This window comes from Saccostrea cucullata, unplaced genomic scaffold, assembly GCF_032062105.1.
Source record: "Saccostrea cucullata isolate Sc308-1 unplaced genomic scaffold, CSIRO_AGI_Scuc_v1 ctg4350, whole genome shotgun sequence".
In the NCBI taxonomy this organism is placed as follows: Eukaryota; Metazoa; Mollusca; class Bivalvia; order Ostreida; family Ostreidae; genus Saccostrea; species Saccostrea cuccullata.
In genome coordinates this window covers 19,505-45,346 of record NW_026931263.1, presented here as the reverse complement: position 1 = coordinate 45,346, position 25,842 = coordinate 19,505, and the positions used below count along the sequence as shown (strand labels likewise).

Below are 25,842 nucleotides of genomic sequence, written 5' to 3'. Positions count from 1 at the left end.
CCAGCTTGGAGTTGGGTGGGGCCCCAGATAGGGGGGGCTGGGGTACACTGGTAGTGGGGGTCTTTGACACACTGTGTCCACTGTCTGATGATGGTGTGTGTTTTGAGGATGAGGAGGAATGTTTTGTTGGGCGACTGTCTGATGAGGAAGAGTGATGAGAGTCCTGTTTACGTTCCTTTTTTATCACCTTTTCTGGTGGACCATCCAATGGGAGGCTCTAAATAGAAGTGATAAACACAATCATTTATCACAAAGAAAATGCAGCATTTAATTCATATTTTGCAAGATTTAAAAATATTGAATATGCAGCCTTTAAACAATTGCCTACAGCTTTTCTGATTTAAGTAAATCATTTGGTAGAAAAAGGATACTCAATAAATTTGAAACATACTTTTTTCTATTGGTGTAGGTGAATGTGATGTACATGTAATGGTATTGGTAAATGTGGTGTAACTGTATGGGTAAATGTGGTATAACTTACGGTGCTGCTGCGTTTGTTTGGAGGGGGTGGTGGCGGGGTGTCCCTGACCTCACTCTTTTTGACCGGTGTAGTGGGCGGGGAATCTTCTCGGAGCTGTGACTGGGGGTTGGAGGAGTACAGATCCAGCACTCCATGACAGATATCTACAGATAAACAGGACAATTACAGTAACGGACATAAATTAGATAAAAGAATTTAAGGCTTCATGGCAGATATCTATAAAGAACAAAACAGATGGCTACAGTAACAGATTCTACAATAACAATTTTTAACAATTTCTAGAAAAAGTTATAAATCTGGGGGTTGGGGAAATGACATCTCTTGTCCAATTTTATTCTTATACATTTGAACTTTGGTATCTTCAATGTTGGTCTTCTCTAAAACTATGAACCTGTCAATGTGATTTGGAAGTCCCAACCAGCTTTTACCCATAACACCTGAAATCTCAGAAATCTCAACATTTTTTCTCAGTTCCATCAAGTTGAAGAACGTGGACTGAACTTTGATAACTTGTTTTTACATGTACATTTTGAATTTTTAACCCCTTCCTCTGCATCTAAAATTTGAGAATTATCTTCTAGTGCATAATTTTTACAAAATGTATAAATTTCTAACTATTCTAACTAGGTATCAGAGAAATCTAAATTCCACACACTACATAGCATTACTCTCTAACCTAACATTAATCTCTAACCTAGCACTAATCTCTAACCTAGCATTACTCTCTGAAACATTATTGATTTCTAACCTTCCATGAGGTCTACAGTGATATCCTCTACCAGGAACTCCCACCACTTTGTCCTCGTCCCCGGGACTCGTCCATGCCAGTCCTGGATGTCAAACTTAGTCAGGCGCGTCGCCAGGTACATCAACGAGACGCTGATTATCTCAGCCTCCCACAGCAAACATAGGCAGGTACACAGACTGGAAGTATGAAAGAGACACTGATTGTATTAAACTCTGAAAGCAAATACAAACACATAGAGTCAACATTATCTTGAACTCGAAGGGACCAAGAAAAAACTTAGATAACGGAGCATTTGAGATAACTTGGGTAAAATACTAAAGGAATAAGTAGTTTTGACTTAAAAATTACTTTGACATATCCATGGTTTTCGAGATATTCATGTTTGAGATATCCAAGCTCAGATGTACAAACATTGAGCATCAACTTGAGAATGACGATGATGGTAAAGTGCCTTTGTCTGCTGAATCAAAATACACACTGTCCAAACTGTGAAATTATGGATAAAATGTACACAGTTAATCCTCTGTATCTTGAATATCATCGTCTCAAGCCACGGTCCGGAGTCCGCATTTATAGCTCTCTCCTACCCGTGGCTGCTTGATCACAAAAAGCGTCGTAATCTTGAATATTTACGCTTCTCTATTGTGACGTCATATTCAGTCAGTGGCAAGTTTTGTTTCCATCGCAATTGAAATCAACACCTGACGTCAACAGTATACAAGAAATATTTTCTTTACTGCGATTGGACATTGAAAGGTCGCGATAAAGTTCATCATCCGACTATGCTTTACTCGCACTGGTCAAAATTTTAATGAGCTACGACGAATTCTCTGCTCGTTCAACCACGGCCAGAATGGGAGAGGATTGTACATTTTGGCCGTGGTTTGCGACGATGCTTGAATATCAAATTCTAAAATACTATGGATATGTCCAAGTGAGTTGGATGTCTAATTCACTTTTATTTCAACTTAGCTAAAAGTTCAGGTAAATCACGTTAAACCATGATTTTTTGGGGATTGGGTGAGACCACAGTATGAGGTCAAAATTTCCATGTAAATGAAAAAAGCAAAAAAATTATGAATACAGGAAGTATGACAAAGGTGAGCATTGTGAGTGTCTCTGTTCATCTCAAAATTTTTGCAATTGAGTTTGAGATAATAAGGTTTTCACTGTATCTTTATACAATCTTTAATCAAAGCTTCAGATTCTGTAGTTATATTTACCCCGGCTATACCGCTAACTCATAGTTTCCTCGACCAGACTTACCTGTCATTGATAAAGGTCCACGCCATCTGAACCAACTTTTGAATTTTCTCTTTATCTCCTGAAAAAATAAAGAAATGACAATCAAACTTGGATAAATAATCATAATGATATTCACAGAATAATAAGTCAATTGAAATTATAATCTGAGGCCATAGTTTGCATTTCTTGACATATTTTTATGTGTATTCATTTTCTTTTATGAAAGCAGTAAATAAGAAGAGGGCATGATTTCAAGAACTGAGTATCAAAATGTATGATGATACTTGCACATAAAATGTTTTTTTCTCTTCATTTAAATGCTACAAACATTAATTTTTCTTAGCTACTGATAAGATCTAACACAGTATAACGACTCCCTTACCTTTCAGTACTTTGGCGAACTTGAGCAGTATAGAGTAGGGATGCTCCACCTGGAGGTCAAACTTGATGGTCTGTAGTAAAATTCTCTCCATTGTCATCACTTCCTCCTGAAAATAGACACAAACATGGGTACTTAGTCCAGTTGTTTTCCCTGCCATAATCTTAAGATATGTGCACAGGTATTTTTTTAAAAATGAAAATCAAATCTCAATTATAAGGAAAATTGAGACACTTTTCTTTTTTTTTATTACAAAAAGCATGAATCTGAGGGTAAAACTAGAACTGTGACTGTTTTGGTTGGTTTAGCTTTATATTGGATCCTCCAATAAAATTTGATGTCCTACAGATGTAGGAGACTTTTAACTGTTTTATCTTACTTTTGGATCCTCCCCTAACACTGTAAACATTTGATGTCCTACAGATGTCAGAAAGGTTTAATTGTGTCTACTTACTTTTGGATCCTCCCCTAACACTGTAAACATTTGATGTCCTACAGATGTAAGAGGACTTAGAATTTGTTAAACTTACTTTTGGATCCTCCCCAAACACAGTGAAGAGTTGTGGTGACAGCAGAGACTGACAGACTTTGATGATGTCTTTACATTTCTTAGGTGTCTCCTCCACCTTACCAGCCAGAAATAGACAGCAAGCAGCCGTGATCTGTACAGAAAATAAAACAAAGAAATACAACTCTGTACAAGCCAGAAATAGACAGCAAGCAGCCGTAATCTGTACAGAAAATAAAACAAAGAAATACAACTCTGTACCAGCCAGAAATAGACAGCAGGCAGCCGTGATCTGTACAGGAAATAAAACAAAGAAATACAACTCTGTACCAGCCAGAAATAGACAGCAGGCAGCCGTGATCTGTACAGGAAATAAAACAAAGAAATACAACTCTACCAGCCAGAAATAGACAGCAGGCAGCCGTGATCTGTACAGAAAATAAAACAAAGAAATACAACTCTGTACCAGCCAGAAATATACAGCAGGCAGCCGTGATCTGTACAGAAAATAAAACAAAGAAATACAACTCTGTACCAGCCAGAAATACACAGCAGGCAGCCGTGATCTGTACAGAAAATAAAACAAAGAAATACAACTCTGTACCAGCCAGAAATACACAGCAGGCAGCCGTGATCTGTACAGAAAATAAATCAAAGAAATACAACTCTGTACCAGCCAGAAATACACAGCAGGCAGCCGTGATCTGTACAGAAAATAAAACAAAGAAATACAACTCTGTACCAGCCAGAAATAGACAGCAGGCAGCCGTGATCTGTACAGAAAATAAAACAAAGAAATACAACTCTGTACCAGCCAGAAATACACAGCAGGCAGCCGTGATCTGTACAGAAAATAAAACAAAGAAATACAACTCTGTACCAGCCAGAAATAGACAGCAAGCAGCCGTGATCTGTACAGAAAATAAAACAAAGAAATACAACTCTGTACCAGCCAGAAATAAACAGCAGGCAGCCGTGATCTGTACAGGAAATAAAACAAAGAAATACAACTCTTTATTATATACCTAATGTGTATCATTCAATTTGACTGTTGAATTTACGCTATCAAGTGACGTCGTGATCCGATTTTCCGGATCACCAACATGTTGTTTTCTGAATCCATATCACCATGCACTCTCTGAAACTGATGACGTAGTACGCAGAAACATGACGTTATTTTTCTTGCGTGTTAAAAAGTCTTGTTATAATGCTTTGTTTTATTGATAAATATTATACAATTTATCTCTAAAGTTTTATTTTGCTAGTTGTGAGGGGGTATTATAATAAATTTATCATTATAACAGTAACTTGATCCGAAGAGCCGTATCACGTCTCGTTGACAGGCGCGTCTCGTTATATCTGATGATCCGCGCCTGTCAACTCGACGTGATACGACCCTTCGGATCAAGTTACTGTTATAATAATATATATGTACCAGCCAGAAATAGACAGCAGGCAGCCGTGATCTGTACAGGAAATAAAACAAAGAAATACAACTCTGTACCAGCCAGAAATAGACAGCAAGCAGCCGTGATCTGTACAGGAAATAAAACAAAGAAATACAACTCTGTACCAGCCAGAAATAGACAGCAGGCAGCCGTGATCTGTACAGAAAATAAAACAAAGAAATACAACTCTGTACCAGCCAGAAATAGACAGCAGGCAGCCGTGATCTGTACAGAAAATAAAACAAAGAAATACAACTCTGTACCAGCCAGAAATAGACAGCAGGCAGCCGTGATCTGTACAGAAAATAAAACAAAGAAAAACAACTCTGTACCAGCCAGAAATACACAGCAGGCAGCCGTGATCTGTACAGAAAATAAAACAAAGAAATACAACTCTGTACTGATGACTATTTCTAATCATGCTAATAGAGTTTAATTACGATTTTAGATAAGATCAAAGAATATATGCATTGTGATTTGTCAATGAATCAAATTGATTTTAAAATTCAAGTCATCTGTTTGAAAAGCAACAAAGATGTATAAAGGCAAACTTACTTTGTTCCGGTACAATTAAAAACAAACTTACATAGCGATGAAACTCCTTGAATGAGTGGAACATGTAAAACCGGTGGAAATAGACAACACCGGTGGCACACGTATCATATCTCCTGGTGGATGTTAAGGTGTTCATTTCAAGTTTGATGTGAAATTTAAATACAGTCAAACCTCTTTATCTCTAACTTGATAAAACCAAGGAAAAAACCTTTGAGATATCTGAGGAATGCAGATATTGAAGGTAAAATATTTAAAGAATAAGACTTTCAAATCACCCTTACATATCCATGATATTCAAGTTATCGGTGTTGAGATACCAAAGTTCAACTGTATTACATCAAAGTGTATATATTTATATAGGTATATCCATGTAAACTATAAATCTTGAACGACAGTATCTGTTGTATTTCTGCTCAAAAATGAAAACCTAATGGCAATACATATTTACATATGCATGTATCTTTGAACATGTCAACTGTAAATTTTCAAATTTGTCTAAAATTAGCCATCCATAGACTTGGCCTCTCTGGGTCCATACATCCAATATAATTAAATAGCAGCCTTTGACATTTGTTGGATATTAATTTGATAAAGGATACAGTCCCATTTTTGTCCCAGCGTCGATGATAAACCTAGCTCCCTCTCTCCTGTAACGAGCCTCTGTCGCGTAATCCAGCCCATCCTGTATAGAGGGCGTATTCTTGAGTTCTTTTTTCTCAAAGTACCAACAAGGCATCTGTAAAAAAAATTCAGTGTTGTAATCATGGTAATAATGATACTTTCGAAAAAAAAATTTCATCTGCAAATAAGTTAAAAACTAATTCTTGTAAATAAAACCAGTCTTCAATAGAAAGTTTTGCTTTAAACTTTTTTTTAAACATGTTATTACATGTATGTGTAAAAATTATAAATATTATACAGTTATGGAATGGCTACGAGAGAAATAGCAAATATATGGTTCCTGAAGGGAGGAAACTACATTTCCAAAGGCGGTGAAGCCGCCGAGGGAAATAGTTTCCTGCCAAGGGGAACCATAAATTTGCTATTTCTCGAGTTCACATTCCATAACTGTTTTATTATACCGAAACAATCATATGCGATTAATTTTTTTTTTTACCAGATATTCCTACATTAAAAAAAAAAAAACACTGTATAGGCATAGTTACAAGCATGTGGTTTAACAGATTGAATGATAAATAATACATTGTGTCCTAAAACAATTAAATTATTTTTAAAAAGTATTTTCACTGACATTTCGACGAATTATCGTTGTTTTCATTTTGATAGAATTCAAGTATGATTTTGACATCTCATGTCGAAATTTTTTGACGTCATAGTTACATTGCTAAGAACATGACGTCACAGACTCAAGATTCCTTGAACGCTCCACCCACTGAACACTTTGATTGGTTAAAATTACTAATAAATATTCATTAGGGAGCAGTCCCAGGGAGTAGCTCTGATTTTCCAGGGAGTAGTCTTCAGATGAGGGAAATTGTTTTTTCTCGGGGAAATACACAGTTTTATGGTATCAATTTTATATAGACTCTGAGTGTAATTACAGTAGCGCTATAATAATATAGTTTATTGCCATGTTCACCTCATTCTCTAAAACATTCACTAAACAAATGAGATGTTGAAGCTGAAAGATCTTGTTAAAAAAATTACAGATGGCTCTGATGCAAATCAATTTCTTGATTAATCTAAATGATCAAGACACTAACCCTAATGTCTTGGATGTACAGGAACCAAATCCCCTGCACAGATGCTACACAAACCCTTTTCAATCAAATAGTCTGTGAGGTATAAGCCTTGTCTCTTGGGATTCATTTTGTGTGAGGCTATTACACTATTCAGTCCAATACATGTGCAAGGACTTACCCTAATCTCTTTAGGTGGTTGCAAGACTTTTTAGCCCAGAATGTCATTTGACTGAAGTGACATTAAATTAGTCTTGCATCATAGTGCATCGAACATGCAGATCTTAAGGATCTGGGGACCAGATCAGTCTACCCTGTTACCTAAAAATCATCTATTTTCACAAATTGGCAGAAGTGGAAAATGTAGTGGACCAGACTGAGATTCCAACATGACCCCCTTAATCTGAAGTCACGGTCTATTGAGCTTTAGCAAATGGAGATTGAACTCGTACGATCTGACCGCCACATTCCTTCCACCTTAAGTTAAATTAATGTCTTCAGACCAACCAAAGCTCATCCCTATCAGGTCTTTTTACTGTCACTTCCAGGGGATGACACAATACCAAATGTAACGGGAAAAGAGAAAAATTCAGCGGAATATAGACTTGATTTGGACCCAGGCCCCTTGAATCTCAAGTCAGGTGTTATACTAAACAACCTACCCAGGTTGATAACTTCTGCCTAAACCTAAATCATTTGGTAGGTCTTACATAAAGCTTTATTTAATGAAAAATCATGAAAAAATAAACACATATTATGAATGTGTATTTCAATTTCATTGATCATTTAATGATTTACGCGGTATTTTTTAATGGAAATTCGGTGATTGACGGTGTACCAGTGAAAACTGTCATTAGTATTCAGAGTCACTCTAAAAATAGAATTCCCTAGCGGTACCTAACAAAATCTACACGGTTACACCGGGCATTTCGCTGTTTCTGTGATTCCTGATTTCCCGAATATGAATGGATCAGGATGACTATTTCTTTTCGTATCTCATTTCTTTAAATTTCAAATTATAGCGAGCGTCGCGAAGCTGTATTATAAACTGTATTATAATTAGCAATCAGATAAGGCGAAACAGAAAAACAGCTCCAAAACCTCCTTTAACGCTGCCAATGGAGAAAATTCTATGTATCCGATTATTAAATCGTCTGATTACGGCATATCAAACGCTAATAGCGGGGTTTAGGTTAAAGAGACTAATCAAAGAACATCTCACAGACAGAGTGATTGCAAAATTATGATAGGTAACATTAATTATTACCTTGGTAATCTGTCTCGAAATAGGGGTTCCCTGTTTGTTTACAACTTTTGTTTCTTACCTTGTGTATTTTTATTATACCGAATAAGGCCATTCTTTAAACGTGAGAAAAAGTACAATCTGCCTGCATATAACGACATATAGATGTGTTTGACGGGGAAATTATATATTTTTGAGATATTATACACTCTTACATTTTTTTTCATTAAAAAAAGGGGGGTATATTATACATACTTCAGGTGCCTGTGTGAATGATAGACAGTACATGTGTAGGTTTATGGTATGTAAATAAACTGCGCTCGCCCCAACGGTCACACCGTAAAACATATTAAATAAACAGCATTTTTATCTATAAGTAAAATTTAGTAACGATATTTTACCCTCAGATCCTCTGAAAAAGCCAAGTGTCGATAAATTTCTAACTAGAACTTGAAGACCACTACGATTTTAAAGCGGATGCGACACAAATGACGGATGTCGTAAATATTTTCAGAGCCTTTTAACTTTATTCCGAATAAACAACGTGTTTCAAATAAAGAAAATAATCTATTTATCTTTATTTTACATGAATATATAATTTTCATTACTTGTGAAAACAAACAGAACGTTCATGAATGATGTCGTAAACTTAACGGAGCAGAACGATTTGCGGTACCTTGAAAAATATTACACCGTGCACCGGTTACAGAGAAGTGGAGGAGTAAATACTGGGCTCTGCTGACTCCCTTTTCTTTACGACGAGGTAGATATTGTTGGTTTAGTTGGTTTAAACAATTTTTCAATTGCAATCATATTTTTTTGATGTTTTCATGCAATACTCTGCAGTTTCCCTATATGGAAGTGTCAAAACTGAGGAGTGATGGAGTGGATGTAAACTGATACATGCATCATTCAGTCTCACGTTGATCAGGATTGATACACAATGCAAAAATAAGTGTTGTGTTTTTTTTAAGGTTTTACAACATTTTTTTTAGTAAAATTGACAGTTTTTATGTTATTTTGAGTGCTATGATGTCATGTTCTAATTTTAATTAGTTAATCCGAGATTCCTCTGACTCTAACACCAGCTTTTATATTATGACTTGTGCGGGGGCGAGTCAGAGCAGAGGCCATATTGAAAACTGGGTATTCGGCGAAACCAGTTGGTGTCGCAACTCTGCCTACCTTTTACAACTTTACTACGCGGAGCTAGGGTAAACTGGGGTAATTTCGACCACTTACGCTGACATATGGCTTCCAATCCACAAAACTTGACCGTTTTCAAATGTACAAATTCAAAATATATTCAGAGTAAAGAAGATTGATTTTTTCTTCAAATTTTATGCTTTACGAACTGAAAATATGTTATCACATTTTATTCAAAACTTATGTTCTAAGATAATAAACTGTCTGTTATAGAGCCTTTGCCATCTTCATTCTTATTCATTATTCTTGATCTTAATTCACCAAATCTAATTTCCAAACGATGCTTTATTGTAATGTGGTAGTTATGCAAGCAAATTTTTTCTTATTCCATTGATAATTTACTTTTTAAAATTTTTAAACTGTTCAGTCCGAACTGTACTTCATTTAAATTCGTCTTTTACGGGGCTCAACAGAATCAAAGTATATTTTACGTTTTGAACTCTTTTAAGCATATATATGAAGTTATTTGAAATGCGCTGTATTTCGAATTGCTTTGAAAATATATGAAAATATGTTTTGTTAATTGTTTAAAATCTTGAGAAATTCTATCATATGAAAGAAATGTGCAAAATCAAATTTCTCTGAGCATCCCCCTCCTCTTCCCCGCGATGAAAAAAAAAATAACAAACTCAAACAAATTACCATATTTATTTCTAAAAATCATATTTTTTCCTTCAATATTGTTGCAGTTCTTAATAAGTGTTACTCAAACAGCTTGCTTGGTACATATATTCATGTACTTGCCGGATTTATGTACATGGATTGTACATTCTTAAAACTACGTGATAATATCATGTGTGCTGTTAATCAGGGTTGCAAATAACATTTAAACCTTAGGGGCCATGTGGGCCCCCAACTTCACAAGTTTTACTAGCCCACATTGATTTTATGGAGCCCATAATTTTTTTTTTCACTTTGTAAAAAATCTTTTCATATGAAAACATAAGAGAAAAATACTGTATCGCCATAGTATTTCATTATTTCTTTTCAAATTTTTCCTGCAGACTTTTACACTACTAAATGTATGAAATTCCATATGTTATCATTCAATTCAATTTTTATTTCTTTTGATTTAAGTTGTTTCAGGGCATTTATTTTGAATTAGGCTTAAAAAATATTTGATTCTTGTAACATTCCCAAATAACCAAGGGTCGGTATGTCGTTTTTTTTTTTTTTAAAATAAAGGAGCCAAACATACCTGGACTGAATTAACCAGGTGTTACATATACAGTGGACACCCAACATGGCTGCCTATAGCGGCAGAAAAAGAATGGGGGGATTCTTGTTACAATATTGATTACTCTTTAAATTTAAGGTAAACGTTGACTAGATTGACATATTTTGTATCTCAAATAAGGCTTCAATTAATATTTAAAAAAAGAAATCAGCTGAATGATCAAGCACAGAAAAATCCGCCTGGGATATGAAAACGAAAGTACATTGGATAGTTGAACCTAACTACGATCTGATTCCGGAAAAGGTCCGATAAAATTCTTACTCGCCATGTGGGCGATAATATTCTCAAGAGCTGGTCGCCCACAGGAAAATTTACTCGCATTTGCGAGTGGGCGAGTGGTTATTTGCAACCCTGTGTTAATGCTGTTTCCTAACCTCATATTAGCATAGAATTCATTTTTGACAGTTGCTTTTCTTACCAATAAATAAATAAAACATTATTATGTTGATTTATGTTTTTTTTTCACAACACTTTCATATTTTTCTGTAAGCCACACACATGTTTTTGAGCACGTGTTACTTTCATACTGAATGGAATTTTGTGTATTTGTGTGCTGACATCATGCGCATCAATCGAATGGCCAGGAGGCGACCTAATATCAAGTGATGCTTCATTTATCAATGATAGCAACATTTAAAAGCATCCTTTTAATGAAGATTAACAAGTAGGAGAATAATTATTTTACTGATTTCTCAAGTCTCAAGAGTTAGGTTCAGAGGAATCTTGGATTATAATTAAGTGATTACTTTTTTGTAGTGTAGAGGGGGGGGGGGATATAGTCCGGTTACTGAAATCAATCATTCTGAAAATTGATGGATGTACCTGCATATTTTGTCACAGTTGCAATAATGTAGCCCTTTCCAATTTGATTTTTATCTTGATGAGTGCTACAATTCCACACTGGACCTCAGCTACTCCCGTTTTCTCTGCAATGGTGCAAATATTTTTTTTTTGCTACATTTTGAGTATATAGGTGGTATTCTAAGTGTGGTAAGGACTTTTATTGAGACACTCTGACAATGAGATTATTCTAACTAGAAGTACTAAGACTTGAGCTTGAAATTAAGAATAACTTCATAAAGCAAAAATGCTGGTGTTTATGATTTGACCTCTGTCGTGACCCTCTATGGGATTGATCATCTGGAGGAATACCATCTTCATGATCCGTTTCGAACAAAGCCTTTACTGGCCTTCTAGTGAGATTACACATTCTGAACTCTTCTGACCTTTGCTATTGGCCAATCAGAGTAAAAGAATTTAACAGAGAATTCAATATAAAGTTAGAAGTTGGTCATAAATTCAATATAAAATGGCTAAAAAGCTTCAACAAAAAGTTAAAGCAATAATTTTTTTTTAAAAGTAGTGTCCCATGGTGAAATCATATTTCAGTGCACCCAACCCCTATGTTAGTATAAAGACAAAATATCATTTTATTTCTTCTTCACTATTTTGGTGCAAATAAAATGACAAATAACTCTTGCACATTTATACATGTATTTGAACAGGAATTTCATACTGTCATTATAACAAATTTGTAGTTCAACATGTTCAATGTATTTGAGAAATCAAGTTTTTTTTACAATGTTTTCTGGCTTTTTTGGGGTTGATGGATCTATAATTTCTTAAAAGATATTCTAGATACACTCTAAATTTTGTCATTTTCTTCAAAATAATGAGGAATGTATTGTTTTAAAAATGGATTTTATTATCAGTTACTAGTTATCATGGTTATTGCCTATTTTCAGAATGGTGGATTTCAGTCTCATCCCTGACTGTATATATAAGGATTTTTCTTTATTTTCTTTTTAGAGGATCATCATGGGTAAAAAGAATAAAAGACAGAAGGAGGGTGGGAAGAGGTCTGCTACCCCAACCGAGGGAAAGGAACTATCAAAACAGCAGAAGAAACAGCTGATGGAGCTTGTGACACAGTTATTACAAAGTAAATATAGCTTGTGACACAGTTATTACAAAGTAAATATAGCTTGTGACACAGTTATTACAAAGTAAATATAGCTTGTGACACAGTTATTACAAAGTAAATATAGCTTGTGACACAGTTATTACAAAGTAAATACAGAGTAAAAATCTGCCAGCGAAAAATCTACCATTATCACAGGCACTGGACATTACTTATTTTTTTTCAAAGAGCAATATGCCTGATATTTTGTTTTACAGCCTGTATGGTTATGCCTGATATTTTGTTTTACAGCCTGTATGGTTATGCTTGATATTTATGCCCCCCTTCGAAGAAGGGAGGGCATATTGCTTTGCTGCTGTCTGTCGGTCGGTTGGTCGGTCGGTCTGTCGGTCCATTTAGTTTCCGCTCATTTTCTTCATAACCGTTGCACATACTGAAATGAAATTTGGTATACAAGTATCAGGGGTTCAAAAATCCTCAAGCCTGACGTCCCTGACTAACCAATTCCGGATCCGGACTCGGCATTTAGAATTCGCCTAAGTCCTGGGACTTGGCTATATTTCTTGTTTATCTTTTTTTATAAGTAAAATAATGATCTTAAAGGCTAAAATAAAAGCAAATTCTCAAATGTAATAGGTGAAAATGTGGGTTTGTGGGCGTTAAAATACCCATAAAACATTACCAATGTTTCGAAAATACAATCCGTCTTTTTATTTTCTGTTGCGGTTAGATTCTTGCTTTTACGCAATTCCTCATGTTTCCTCCTATATGACAAACGGCAATGAGTTTTTTAAATTTCGGTTTTAGCTGTGACTAACAGCACATTCTAATTTCTACTTATTGTTACAGATGGTTTATTCAGTTGTGAGTATTTGTAAAAGTTATTGTAATGTACCAGTAATCTATCAGTCTGGTATTGTGTTAAAATAATCTTGACAGTTTATGGAGGAAAAATAAAACATATATATCAATGCTTATTAGGGCCCCGCAAGGATTTGCGGGTGCCCTATAGTAATCACTCTGTCTGTCCGTCCGTCCGTCTGTCTGTCTGTCTGTCCGTCTGTCACTCTTCCGTCCACAAATTTTCTGTTTTTTGCTGATAACTTTTTTTATGGTTGCCCAATCAAGTTCAAATTTGGTATGGTTGTTCAGTAGGGAGAAATATATATTTTGATTCTAAGTTTGGTTCTCTATGTCTTCTGGTTTAGAGATGGGGTGGTGGGGTAGATTCCTTAATTATGCATAAGAATGAACGGACAACTTTTTTTATGGTTGCCCAATCAAGTACAAATTTGGTACAGTAGTTTAGTAGACAGAAATACATATTTTGATGTTAAGTTTGGTTCTCTATGTCCCATGGTTTGGAGCTTGGGTGGTGGGGTAGATTCCTTAACTTTATATAAGAATGCATTGACAAAGAGAGATAACTGCTGAAGATGTTCCCATTGTTATTTGTAAACTGAATGCTGCTAGGAATGAGTCCTTTGGGATTAATTAGCTTTCCTCCTGAAGAAAATCCAGAGCGTTATCTTTATCTGTCACATTGAGATTAATTACCACCTCTGTCTGCAAATGAAGTTTGTTTTGAAGTTAAATCAATTTGGAATGCTATGAACATTTTGAAATGTGGATTTAAATATAAATTTTTATAATTTATTTTTGTTTGATAGTTATGATTTCATTGAATGTTGAAAAAAAAAAAAGAAATAGATTAGGCCAGATAAAATTAATCTTTAGATTCTCATCCCCGCCCGCCCCTCTCAAAGTCTCCCGCCCCGGCGTTTTTTATTTTGATTTTTGAGTGTTAATAAAGGCATTTTCATGTATTTTTATTCAGTAAGAATTTGGGTGAAGTTTAAGAGTTATCTCCCGTCTGTTTTAAAAGTCGCGTGTCGCTATTTATAGTAAAAGAGCCATGTGAAGAATGGAGAATAATCAGCAATAAAAGCAGTTTAAATATGTAAGGAAAAGATTATTTGTCAGTATAGAGAAGGCAGAGAAAAAATAATAGCATAAACACATCTAGACACCATCACTGGCATGAGCAAGTTTTTTAAGGATTTTTTAAAATAAATATAAAAATAGACATGGAAAATGACACCTGATCAAGTTTTAACGATCTCCAACTGTGTGTGATTTTGATTTGAAAAAAAAATAAAACATCGTAGGCAGACTTTAGAGAATGTTTAGTGCTAAGAAAATGTTCAATCTTAAAACTGTTCAGGCCTAGGTTTTTTCGGTAGGATATTTTATTAGAATATTTTATAGATTTTGCTAATATGACCTATTTTATTGTTGAACATGTCAAGTCTCTAGAACGATCCAATTTTTGAGGAAGGTGGAAATATATGATATTTTACAGAAAACAGAGGGATTTGAAGGTAAAACTCAAGGGTATATTTATGGAAAGGCCGATGACAAGTCATGCATACTAAATTTATTGGTATCAGAAACCCACCTCATTTTGTTTTGCATGTGTGTATATGTGTACTTGATAATTTGTTAATTAACAATAAATATCCAATAATTTAATCAAGAATTTTCTTTAAATATGTAAAAGAATATGAAAAAAATAAAATCTATTCATATTGGCATTAACATAACGAAAAAATGTGTACGAAGAGTCCATGTTTTGTTGATACTTACAATTTAACAATTATAAAAAATAAAAAATAAAATCCGCCCACCCGCCCCGATTTTTTAGCAAATTAGGATGAGAATCTAAAGATTAATTTTACCTGGCCTTAAAGGAGATTTTTTTAATTTACTTTTTTTCACTTTTTTCACCTTTTTTTTTAAAATATTAATTCAAGAATACGTGTATAATTAGTTTTTAATGTAGTTGTATAAAAACTTCATTCTATCATTAACACTGAAAAAGTTCTTATTGTAAATTTAGAAGAAAATGATGAGAGAGGTACAATTAATCCCTTGGGATTAATTATCTAGCCTGCTGCAGAAAATTTAGTAGGCTTTTCTTTATCTGTCACTTTAAGATTAATGAAAACCTTTGTCTGCAACTGCTGTTTGTTTGAAGTTAAAGTCAAGCCTTCATGATATTTGCATTCATTGAAGGCTGGCATTCAATGTTAAGTTGTTCTTTACTGCCTAATGTAAATACATGTACAAGGATATTATTTTCAGGTTTTTGAATATTCAGGAATTATCTTTAAATTTCAAGAATACAGTTGCTGTTGCATATTCTTCGTACATTTATTTATCATTCTGTAAGCGGCACCCTTTTAATTCTACCCCATGGCGGGGCCCTTGCTGACTGGTCAGTTTTCTAGTAGTCTTTATTCATTCAATGCAACAAATGAAAATAAATTATAAGTTACATAAATTAAATGATGTATAGGTAAATATGGACTCTGAAATTTCTTCCTCGGACTTGCCTAAAATTTACTCTTCAAGTCCTGGACTTGACCATGACAAAAAAAATTTTGAACCCCTGAAGTATATCACTTGAATATCTAGGTCAAGTTCTGTTTCAGGTATGGTCGCACCATAATTGACAGAGTTATGCCCCTTGGACTAAAAAAAATTCCAATTGTTTGCAGTTTCCGCTCATTTTCTTTGGAGAGGTTGCACATATTGAAATGGAATTTAGTATACAGATTAGTCAGAAGAATATCTAGGTCAAGTTTTGTTTTGGGTACAATCGCACCATAATTGACAGAGTTATGCCCCTTGGACTTAGAAAAATTCCAATTATTTGCAGTTTCCGCTCATTTTCTTTAAAGAAGTTGCACATATTAAAATGGAATCTTGTATACAGATTAGTCAGATGAATATCTAGGTCAAGTTCTGTTTTGGGTATGATCGCACCATAATTGACAGAGTTATGTCCCTTGGACTTAGAAAAATTCCATATTTTTGCACTTTCCATTCATTTTCTTTGGAGAGGTTGCACATATTGAAATGGAATTTAGTATACAGATTAGTCAGATGAATATCTTGGTCAAGTTCTGTTTTGGGTATGATATAACACCATTTTTGACAGAGTTATGCCCCTTGGACTTAGAAAAATTCCATATTTTTGCACTTTCCATTCATTTGCTTAGCAGAAGTTGCACACAATGAAATGGAATTTAGTATACAGATTAGTCAGATGAATATCAAGTTGGTCAAGTTCTGTTTTGGGTATGATCATATGATCACACCATTTTTGACAGAGTTATGCCCTTTTGGACTTAGAAAAATTCCAATTTGTGGAGGAGGGGGGCATAAGTGTTTTACAAACATTTCTTGTTGTTTTACAGCCTGCATGGTTATGCCTGACGGTCCTAAGGAGTATGAATATTATGTTGAGTTACACAGCATTGTGGAAAAGATTCGTACAGTCCAAGAAGGTATGTTGTTTAAAAAATATTTACTGTATACAGAAAAATGTTCACCCCCATTTTATTTTTGCCCCTTTCGCTTTATCCTCATCTGGGCGAATTTAAAATGGTGCAAATTTTAAATAATACAGTATAATTTCTTAAAGTATGACTGGGCAAATTTAAAACTGGGCAAAATTGTTTGAAAAAATAGTGTGAAAGGGTGAAACTGATACAGGTTGAAAACAACCCTGTATACAGTATTCAGAAAAATGTAATTGAATTGATGCTAACTCCTCCATGGCACCTGATCCCACCTCTGATGTTTCGGAGGTCCATGTTTGCTCTGCTCCTCTTTTGTATATTTGTTTAATGGACTTCGAGATTAAATACTGTTCGTTATCTCCATATCCTTCATTGGGCCACAGACAATGCCTATAAATACCCTCAACACACAAAAAGGTATTAACTTACAATTAAATGAATATATCTGAGATAGATTATAATGAGAAAATGAAATACAGGCAAACACATAAGGTGAAATAAGTTTTTGTCCTCTTAAGCTGACTGTTTACTTCCATAATCAAATTTCCTGAGAAAGGTTTTTCAGTGCAAATATTTTTCCTACATGTGAACTTCTTTATTTTCAGTCTTGTCATTTGTTTATGCACACACTCAGTTGTCCTGTTTCAAGTATTTATTGTCATTATTTAACTTCAATTTATGTACAGAAATAAGATATATCTACAATTACAAAGAAAACGTTATTGGTTTGTTGACAAAAATGGCTTTCATTGCAGATATTTGATTTTCTCCACTTGTCTCTTTCCACATTTAGCAACAAACAGATTGTCATTTGTATCTATACACAGTCCTATGGGATCACTCAGTCCACAGTCAATGTAACGGAGGAACTGTCCATCCTGGTCTATGATGTGGACACAGTCAATGTTATAATCAGATGTAAGGATGTGACTCTGACTGTCTGTGGTGATTCCTAGTGGATAGAATGGTTGGTTCTTTGGAGCAGGAGTATGTCCAGTGTACCTGAATCTCAGTTTCCCGGCCTGATTGACCACCACTACTGCTTTAGCTCCACCATCAGACACACAGATATCCAGGTTCCTGTTCTCTGTTATGTATCTTTTATATTGATCAGATGAATAGAGAGGATGACCTTTATCATCAAACTGAATGGTTTGTTTCTCTGTGGAGCCAGAGTAACGGACAACTTTTGTTTGTTTGATATCATCACTTATCATGATAACCAGGAGTTCACCAGAGGAGGTACTACAGACACCGCGAGGTCTCCAGTTCTGTAGTCTTATCACCTCCTCTATCTTCTCATTCTTCACAATGTTCACAGTTCTATCATAGTAATCAGTATAAACTAGATCTCCACTTTTTGTCACTGCTATGTCTTCTGGTGTGTTCCCTGACTTGGTTGTGATTGACTTGAGTAGTGATCCCTGATTGATGCTGAAGAGTTTGATGGTGTTGTCAAATCCACTTGTCCAGATTTCTTCATCACTCAGACAGACCACATTGTAAAGGTATCTATCATACTCAGTGTCTATGGTGGTGTCAGTCTCTGGTTCATCAAGCAGCTGTTTAACTGGAGGAGAGGATCCAGCTTCTGGTGATTTCTCTGTTGTCTTCATGCTGTAGCCATGTTCTTTTAGAGTAGATGTAACAGATGACAATGTTCCAAATAGCGAGGACAATTGTTCAGCAGGGATTTTCTTTAAATCAAAAATAGGTGAAGAAACCATTATTTTAGGTGGAGTTTTTCTGTATTCATCAGTTCTAATGCTAACGCCAAATACTTCAGAAATGTCATTAGAGTTTAAGGAAATGTCGATTGCATTAATTTCCTCCTTGATGTCAGACATTGTTTTGTTTATTTCATCCAGATGTTTCTGTAGAGTTTGTAACTGGGTGTCTTTCATCTCATCAACTTCAGCTTTAAGTTTCTTGACAAGTTTGTCAATTTCTCTATGCAAGTCCTCTCCATGTTTTGTTATGGCCGTTGAGAGATCTCCATATTCCTTTTCTAACTGACTCATTCTGTTTTGTACATCAGAGGCAATGTCCTGGTAGGTGGGGTAAATTGTTTCCTTCAATTCACTTCTTTTCAGGATAATGTTTTCTTTCTTTTTATCAAGGACTTGCAAAATCTTAATGAATTTATGACCCAGATGTTGATCAGATGCAATACAAGTTTCACAGACAGAAATGTCACATTTTTTACAGTACATGGTGCATTGTTCTTTGTTATGAGATTTACATCGAGGGTAGATAGTTGTGGATTTTCTAAGCTCAAATGAGACAATTTCATGTTTTTTGGTTTGATCAGATATCACATGTTTTCCTACACAAGCTGTACACAGGTTGACAAGACATGTATCACAGTGCATCTGTACCACAGCGGTCTCACACAGGTCACATCGCATCACGTCCTGGGCACTTGTACGGGGGTCCATCATTAGAGAGTTCTGAAATATTGATCAATATGGGTAAAGTTACTATCAATTTACAAAGCAAATGAAGAGAAAAAAAGATTTCAGGACTAAAAGGTTTCCCTGTTTAGGGGTTCAAATGACATCCAGAACTTGGTAGATTTTTTTAGGATTTTAGAAGTCAAAGTACTTGGCAATGTTTTTTGATAATTTTTTTAAAACTCAAGAAGTATATAGTTTTTTTGACATGATTAATTTTCAAAAAAGTTTAAAAAAAACTTAATTTCAAGTGCATTAGTTAGAGTGTTCTGATACTGAGTATATCAATTTGAGATTTCCTTGATTAAGTATGATTTGGCTTAATAAAAATGTGCAGTACTTTAAAGAAAATATTAAGGGTATATCTATGTTAGCAACAAAGTCATATGTGACTTCATAACAGAACTGCTTTTAAAATATATTTTTTTTTCATTGAAATTAGCTGTATTTATCATGATTTGTATTAAATTTGTCTAATAATGTTTCTAAAATATTAACACAAAGCATGCCGTTGAGTCAACATAGTAGTAGGATGATTTGAGTAAAACTGTTGAAAATTTAACCTTTTAATAGCTGTATAAATTTACTGGCATTATAATTATTTACACTCTTCTTTTTCATTTTAATTAAATCATATTATATAGTAAGTCTTCCTTGTCTTAATACAATATTGCTTTGATTACTTAATGCCTTTCTTTTTACTGAGTTGATTGTCCAAAATCAATAATTTGATGGAAATACCAAAAAAAACAACAACTATTACCTGCTCAATGTAAGTCACATGGATTTCGTGATAATGACCCGGCCGTCTCTGTGTACGCTGATCATGTGACACACATACCTGTGTTATCTACCTGTCAGGTGCTTAATATCTAGACAAATTTTACATTCTTAAGAGTCATCTCCCGATGTCTGCATAACGCTAATTTTTCCCACTTTGTCCTTTGTAAGTTACCTGTTAATATTTTTAATCTTCAAACATCATCGGACAATTTTGAGTATAGGGCAACATAAAAATTAAACATGAAAAAAAAACATATTCTTACAGATTTTATTTCTATGATATTGACCCATAAAGTAAGTAAGGTTATAGAGGGAAATCAGAGCCAATTGATGCTGGATTGACCCTGCAAAGGGGAATAACTTTTGTAAATGGGAAAGTTGTCTATTCTTTTTTTAATCAAATTGAAAAAGAAATTTTTATTTAACATTTAAAAATCATAACAATGTACACCTGAGGTGTACATTACATTGTTATGATTTTTAAATGTTAAATAAAAAGTTCTCCTTAAGTAAATACCAATATTCTGTTTCATTTGTAAAAGAAAAAAATTTAAAAAAAACTTTTAAAAAATGGTTTATTGTGCGTCAATAAAATGCATTTTAAATGAGAACAAAAATCAGTATTTGAGTGCTGAAAATTTAAAAAAAATTTAAACCATGCAATTTATTTGTTGTTTTCATGCTACTTTCAAGATTTATTTTACTTCACAGGTCATTCATACTATTTATATATTGATCATATTTATAAAATACCTTAAGTGCATATTTTAGACCCTGCCATATTTTGACAATGAATAATTTTATCATCACCCCCATCAGTGGCAGATACAAAACTGGTAATTACTCCTCAATTGATATTAATGAAATATATAGCATGGTCTATAAGTTTCATTTTTCAAATTAAAAATAAATTGAATTTGAAGCTTACAAAGTGTCAACTGAGTGAGTTTTAAGGTGAATTTAATACTTACATGGGAATGACGAATAATACATGTACAGGCTAATATATGTTTAAAAAATCATTATTGCCACTGGCTCCTGCACATGTTAAAATAAACAGTACCAAGACATAATATTCCTTATACTGTGGTTTCATCAATTTTCGTTGGCATCAATTTTCGTGGATTTTGTTAAACAGACAGTTTCGAGGATATGTAATTTTGTGGACAAAAGCATTGCTTATACAAATGAATGTCATATTTCTTAATTCAATGAACATTTGAATTCGTGGATCTGCTCAACAACGAAATCCATAAAAATTGGTGCTCAACGAATATTGATGAAACCACAGTATGCAGATTTGGTAAAGAATCCTGTCCCATTTGTAAATTGACATGTAATCTTTCCCCAGATTTAAGGTAAAAATTACTAAATGGCAAGCAGTGTGAATTACTAGGAAAAAATGATCTGACATTTCTGACTTTATATTTAGATTTATTAAGGGGAGCTTCCTATTCTTTATGACCTAATTTTGGAAATTGAGGCCAGCAAAAAAAAAAGATGTACAGAACCTTAATTGAATGGGAATATGGATAATTTGTATTTTCCTAGAAGCAAACTAATAGGGTAAACTATAATATGAAATGACCTGAAAATTCGATTTGACAGTGTATTATCAAACAAATTTTTTTTAATTGTTGGTTCTTTACGTAACAGGTCTGAGTTGTCCGTCATTAGACAGAGAGAAAGCTATCCCAGAATTCCTGGAATGGCTGAAGAAACACAATGTAGACACCAGTGCTGTGGAAATCACGAGTTTCCCTGACTGTGGGTATGGACTTCAGGCCACTAAAGACCTCAATGTAAGTAAATTTTATTAATAGTTTGTCATTAATGCATAAGCCTTATGAAACTTACTAATACATGTATATATACAAGGGAAGCAGTACTAAGAACTGTGATGAAGTATAGATGGAAGCACTAGACTAAGTGCTGTCTGCAGGACTGAGGTTCATGAGTCAAATTTGACCTCATTATGTTAGTCTTCATTGAACAAAAATTGCAACTAAGAATGTGCCCTATATTGATGGCAACTTTATATCTAGCACTAGCAGTTGAAATGTTAATATGATCACACCCACCAGTTATCCCTCTACACTGCTTGTCATATTGGTGAGCTTTGGGCCCGGGACCTATGATACAGCTTGGTTGAATATAGTTAATGTGCCATGTATTGTTGAAACACTTTTAACATTTCTCATGATGAGGAAGTGTGATTGTCATTGTGTGATTTCAAGCAATGAATTATCTGACCTGATAAGGAAATCAAAAGATACATGATCTGGAGAAAGAATTCAATTTTTCCTTACCATCACATACAGTCCCTGAAACGTTCTACTTTCCCACCTGAACGGTGAGCGAACGCTGAACGAACGGTGAACGAACGCAGAGCGAACGGTGTGTGAACGCTGAACGCAACTTGGTGAACGATGTGTGAACGGAGAACGGTGAGTGAACGCAGAACGCGAACGGAGCGCAAACGGTGAACGGTGAACGCAAGATGAACGATTTATTCGGAATGCATCAGATTTTTTCCTTGCATTTAAATTATTCTGTTATATTCTAATGTTAGATGCTAAAATATAAATAAACAATAAATAAATAAGTGAATAGATAATTAAAACATTTTTCTGCACATACCTTTGATGTTTTAAATCAATATTTTAATAACACGATTTTTATTGCCGTAAAACATGTGTGTTTGTTACCGAATACCTGTCGTATAAAAGATAAAATTAATTTACTAATAAAATAAATCTGCTTATTCTTTTGACTATTAAAATAATGTGGACTTCAGTAGAGAAAACTACTATACTTACAGAATGAATTATTAGATTAAAACTAAATGATATATATTTCGATGTCACGGCGATTCCGTGTAAAATACCGATTTTTTTTTATTACTTTATAAAGGTTTGTTGACATATTGCACCATTCACTCGTATTAAAAAAATATGCAATAATATTATATATTTATTAGTTATTTTTATTTTGTCTGGTTATTTTCTAAGCTAAGTTTTACATGCAAATGTATATCTGAAGACATTTCCCGACAATGATTATACTCGGACAAGATAATGGATAGAAGCATTCAAATTATTTGTAATAGATTAGAATTTCAGAACTAAATAAATAATAAATATGTTGTCATAGTTTTTATTTAACATGACAAATGTAATAGCGATAGACACTTGAGAGAGAGAGAGAGAGAGAGAGATTTGTTGCATCGAATAAAAATTCATATATTAATTTTTTTTTTTCTAATATTCCAGGCAGTCAGAGTTATCATTTTTTTATTAACAAATCCATTTGACAGTAAGCATCGGTTTTTTTCCTTCAAATTCAAACGATTCACTCCAAGTGCACGTGCTTGTCCTGCCAATCAAAATAATTTGACACAATGGAGGTGTTTAAATCTCGCTTCACCGAACATGCCAAAGTCAGAGTCACTTCGTATTCCCGAGAAGTTTTAACATTTTGTTTACATCATTTTTAAGCGCTAAGCGCGCATGCGCAAGCGATTTATAGGGTGTCTTCAGATTTTCACGATCTTTTATTCAACGCCCTCTACCAACGGTGACCGCATATATCATGGCTGCACTCAATACTATAGTTCCTAGTAACCTTCACGTAGTTTAATATATGCTACATACCCAGTTGTTTTGGAAAGACAGCTCGTCTACCCATAAGATGTTAAAATAAATTCTATTATGCAATCATTACATTTATAACTGATGTATGGAAAAAGCATGCAAAAGTTGAATGTGTGTCACGAGACTTTACGATTAGATATAGAACATTCCTTCAGTTAGTATACCGGTATATACAACATGTCGCGTGATGCAAAGTGTTTTCCAAGTAGGATTACAGGATTTCAAACTTAGCATGAATATTTATAATGTATATTATTTACGTGGCTGCTATTCTTGTTCAAATTTCGTATCTGTACTTAATATCCATCTAGCACAAAGATCTTGAACGCACCCCTGACCCGCCCATAAATAATAACTAGATGCTGTCATGAGACAGTAATACCCGCACTATGGTGTTTGCCTCTAAATGCACACTTCTTCATATTGGGCTTTACCAAGGAAAAAGTCAATATAATTCAATAATTTACATAATACCTGTATTCATCAAATTGAGCATAATATGCTCAGGTGACCATGTAGCTGCAGATCTGGTTTTATATATTTGTCTTTGATCATAACGCTACAGATCCCCATATGCAAAAAAGGTGCAATTTACGCAATATTTTTTTTAGCACTTTTGGGCAGAATTTCTCCACTTTCTAGCATTAGTCAATCAACTACCTTTCACTCCCTAATTTTGGACACATTCTCTGGCCAATATGTATATTTTGTTCACCTCCCAGCCATTTATAGTAATCTCTACAGGCAATAAACTCGCTTGATGTGAATTTTCAGCAATCTAACAAATAATTTTAATCGAGTTTATCTCGAGTAGAAACGACTATAAAGGGTTGGGAGATGGATAAAATATACAGATTGATTAAATAATGTGCCTAAAATTAGGAATTGATAGGTAGTAAATTGACCGATGCTGGAAAGTGGAGAAATTCTCCCCAGAAGTGCGCAAAAAATATTGCGCCGTAAATTGCACCTTTTTTGCATTACAGGATCTGCAGTCAAATACTAATATATAAAACCATAACGCTACAGATCTGCAGCTAGTGTCCATGTGACCCATGGGCCTCCATTTTATAGGTATTTCATATTCTTAATTCATTACCAGTCGGAAATTAAACTACAGAATTTAATTAATGATGTAAATTAGGTTTGATAAAGGGGGGGGAGGATTTTTGGCACATAATTGGAACTTTTTAAATCTATTTTCTCATATAGATTAACAACAAATAATATATTATTCAAATTAGTGTAAAGCGTTTTTGATGAATTTTTCAATATGTGCAAAGTTTATTTATATTTGATTAGGCAGAAACTTCTTGAAAGCTGCCATATGTACACAATCAATTTAATGGTCAACCCCCACCCGTCTCCCATCAACACACACACACACAAACACACCTTATTTGTCTGTTTTTGCAAATAGGCCTAGATTGCAAAGCTAAAATAAAACATCTTTTGTAAATGATAATTTTCAATTTGTTCTTGCACTGTACATGTATCTAAACACCTGCATCACATTTGGCTTGCGTCACGTACCGAACTTAAGTACTAGTTTTACCATTGGCATTATCATTTTAGATTTCACTGCACGTGCAGTAGGATACTAGTGTGCATCATTGCATATATGTCGGTAGGAATTATTTCATTTTGTGTTTTAACTGGATTATATTTCATGAAGATGACAGGGCCTAAATAATAACAATCGGTAAGTACAAGTTTTGGTATAGATTTGGGTAAAATAGTCTGAAATGCAAACGGTTAGGTTAAAGTTTAAAGGATCAAAGGTCATCCGATGCTACAATAGACGAATTTCACATTCTGAAGAGTTATCCCCCGTTATCAACGTTACATTCAGTTACAAGATCCAGAATTTTTTTTTCTGGGAGGGAGGGGGGGGGGGGTTCCAGACCAGAATTTC

The 25,842-nt window shown here is 34.3% G+C and overlaps 3 protein-coding genes across 3 annotated transcripts in view; 1 reads left to right on the top strand and 2 right to left on the bottom strand.

Annotated features, from left to right (window-relative positions):
- Window positions 1–4: 4 nt before the first annotated feature.
- On the bottom strand, window positions 5–8,789 carry LOC134232031 (cyclin-K-like; the record flags this gene model as incomplete). Its single annotated transcript, XM_062714008.1, has 9 exons — window positions 8,709–8,789; window positions 5,964–6,100; window positions 5,396–5,477; window positions 3,384–3,515; window positions 2,857–2,962; window positions 2,496–2,553; window positions 1,230–1,405; window positions 482–624; window positions 5–217 (listed from the first exon to the last, which is right to left on the bottom strand). Coding segments are annotated over exons 2-9 (1,047 nt in total), but the record flags the coding sequence as incomplete, so codon positions are not given.
- Window positions 8,790–8,967: 178 nt separating this feature from the next.
- Window positions 8,968–25,842, top strand: part of LOC134232030 (actin-histidine N-methyltransferase-like) — a 35,782-nt gene continuing 18,907 nt past the window's right edge. Inside the window, exons 1-4 of the mRNA XM_062714007.1 lie at window positions 8,968–9,070; window positions 12,562–12,692; window positions 16,934–17,023; window positions 21,931–22,076. Of these exons, the coding sequence (XP_062569991.1) occupies window positions 12,569–12,692; window positions 16,934–17,023; window positions 21,931–22,076 (360 nt within the window). The 5' untranslated portion in view covers window positions 8,968–9,070; window positions 12,562–12,568. The remainder of the gene's footprint in view (window positions 9,071–12,561; window positions 12,693–16,933; window positions 17,024–21,930; window positions 22,077–25,842) is intronic.
- LOC134232029 (tripartite motif-containing protein 55-like) lies at window positions 17,552–20,509 on the bottom strand. The gene is made up of 2 exons (XM_062714006.1): window positions 20,255–20,509; window positions 17,552–19,488 (listed from the first exon to the last, which is right to left on the bottom strand). Exon 2 carries the CDS (start codon window positions 19,477–19,479, stop codon window positions 17,785–17,787), a length of 1,695 nt encoding a protein of 564 aa, XP_062569990.1. The 5' UTR covers window positions 19,480–19,488; window positions 20,255–20,509; the 3' UTR covers window positions 17,552–17,784.

Excerpts from the sequence above, each read along its gene's own strand:
- LOC134232029 (XM_062714006.1), bottom strand. The coding sequence starts at position 19,479 with ATGATGGACCCCCGTACAAGTGCCCAGGACGTGATGCGATGTGACCTG.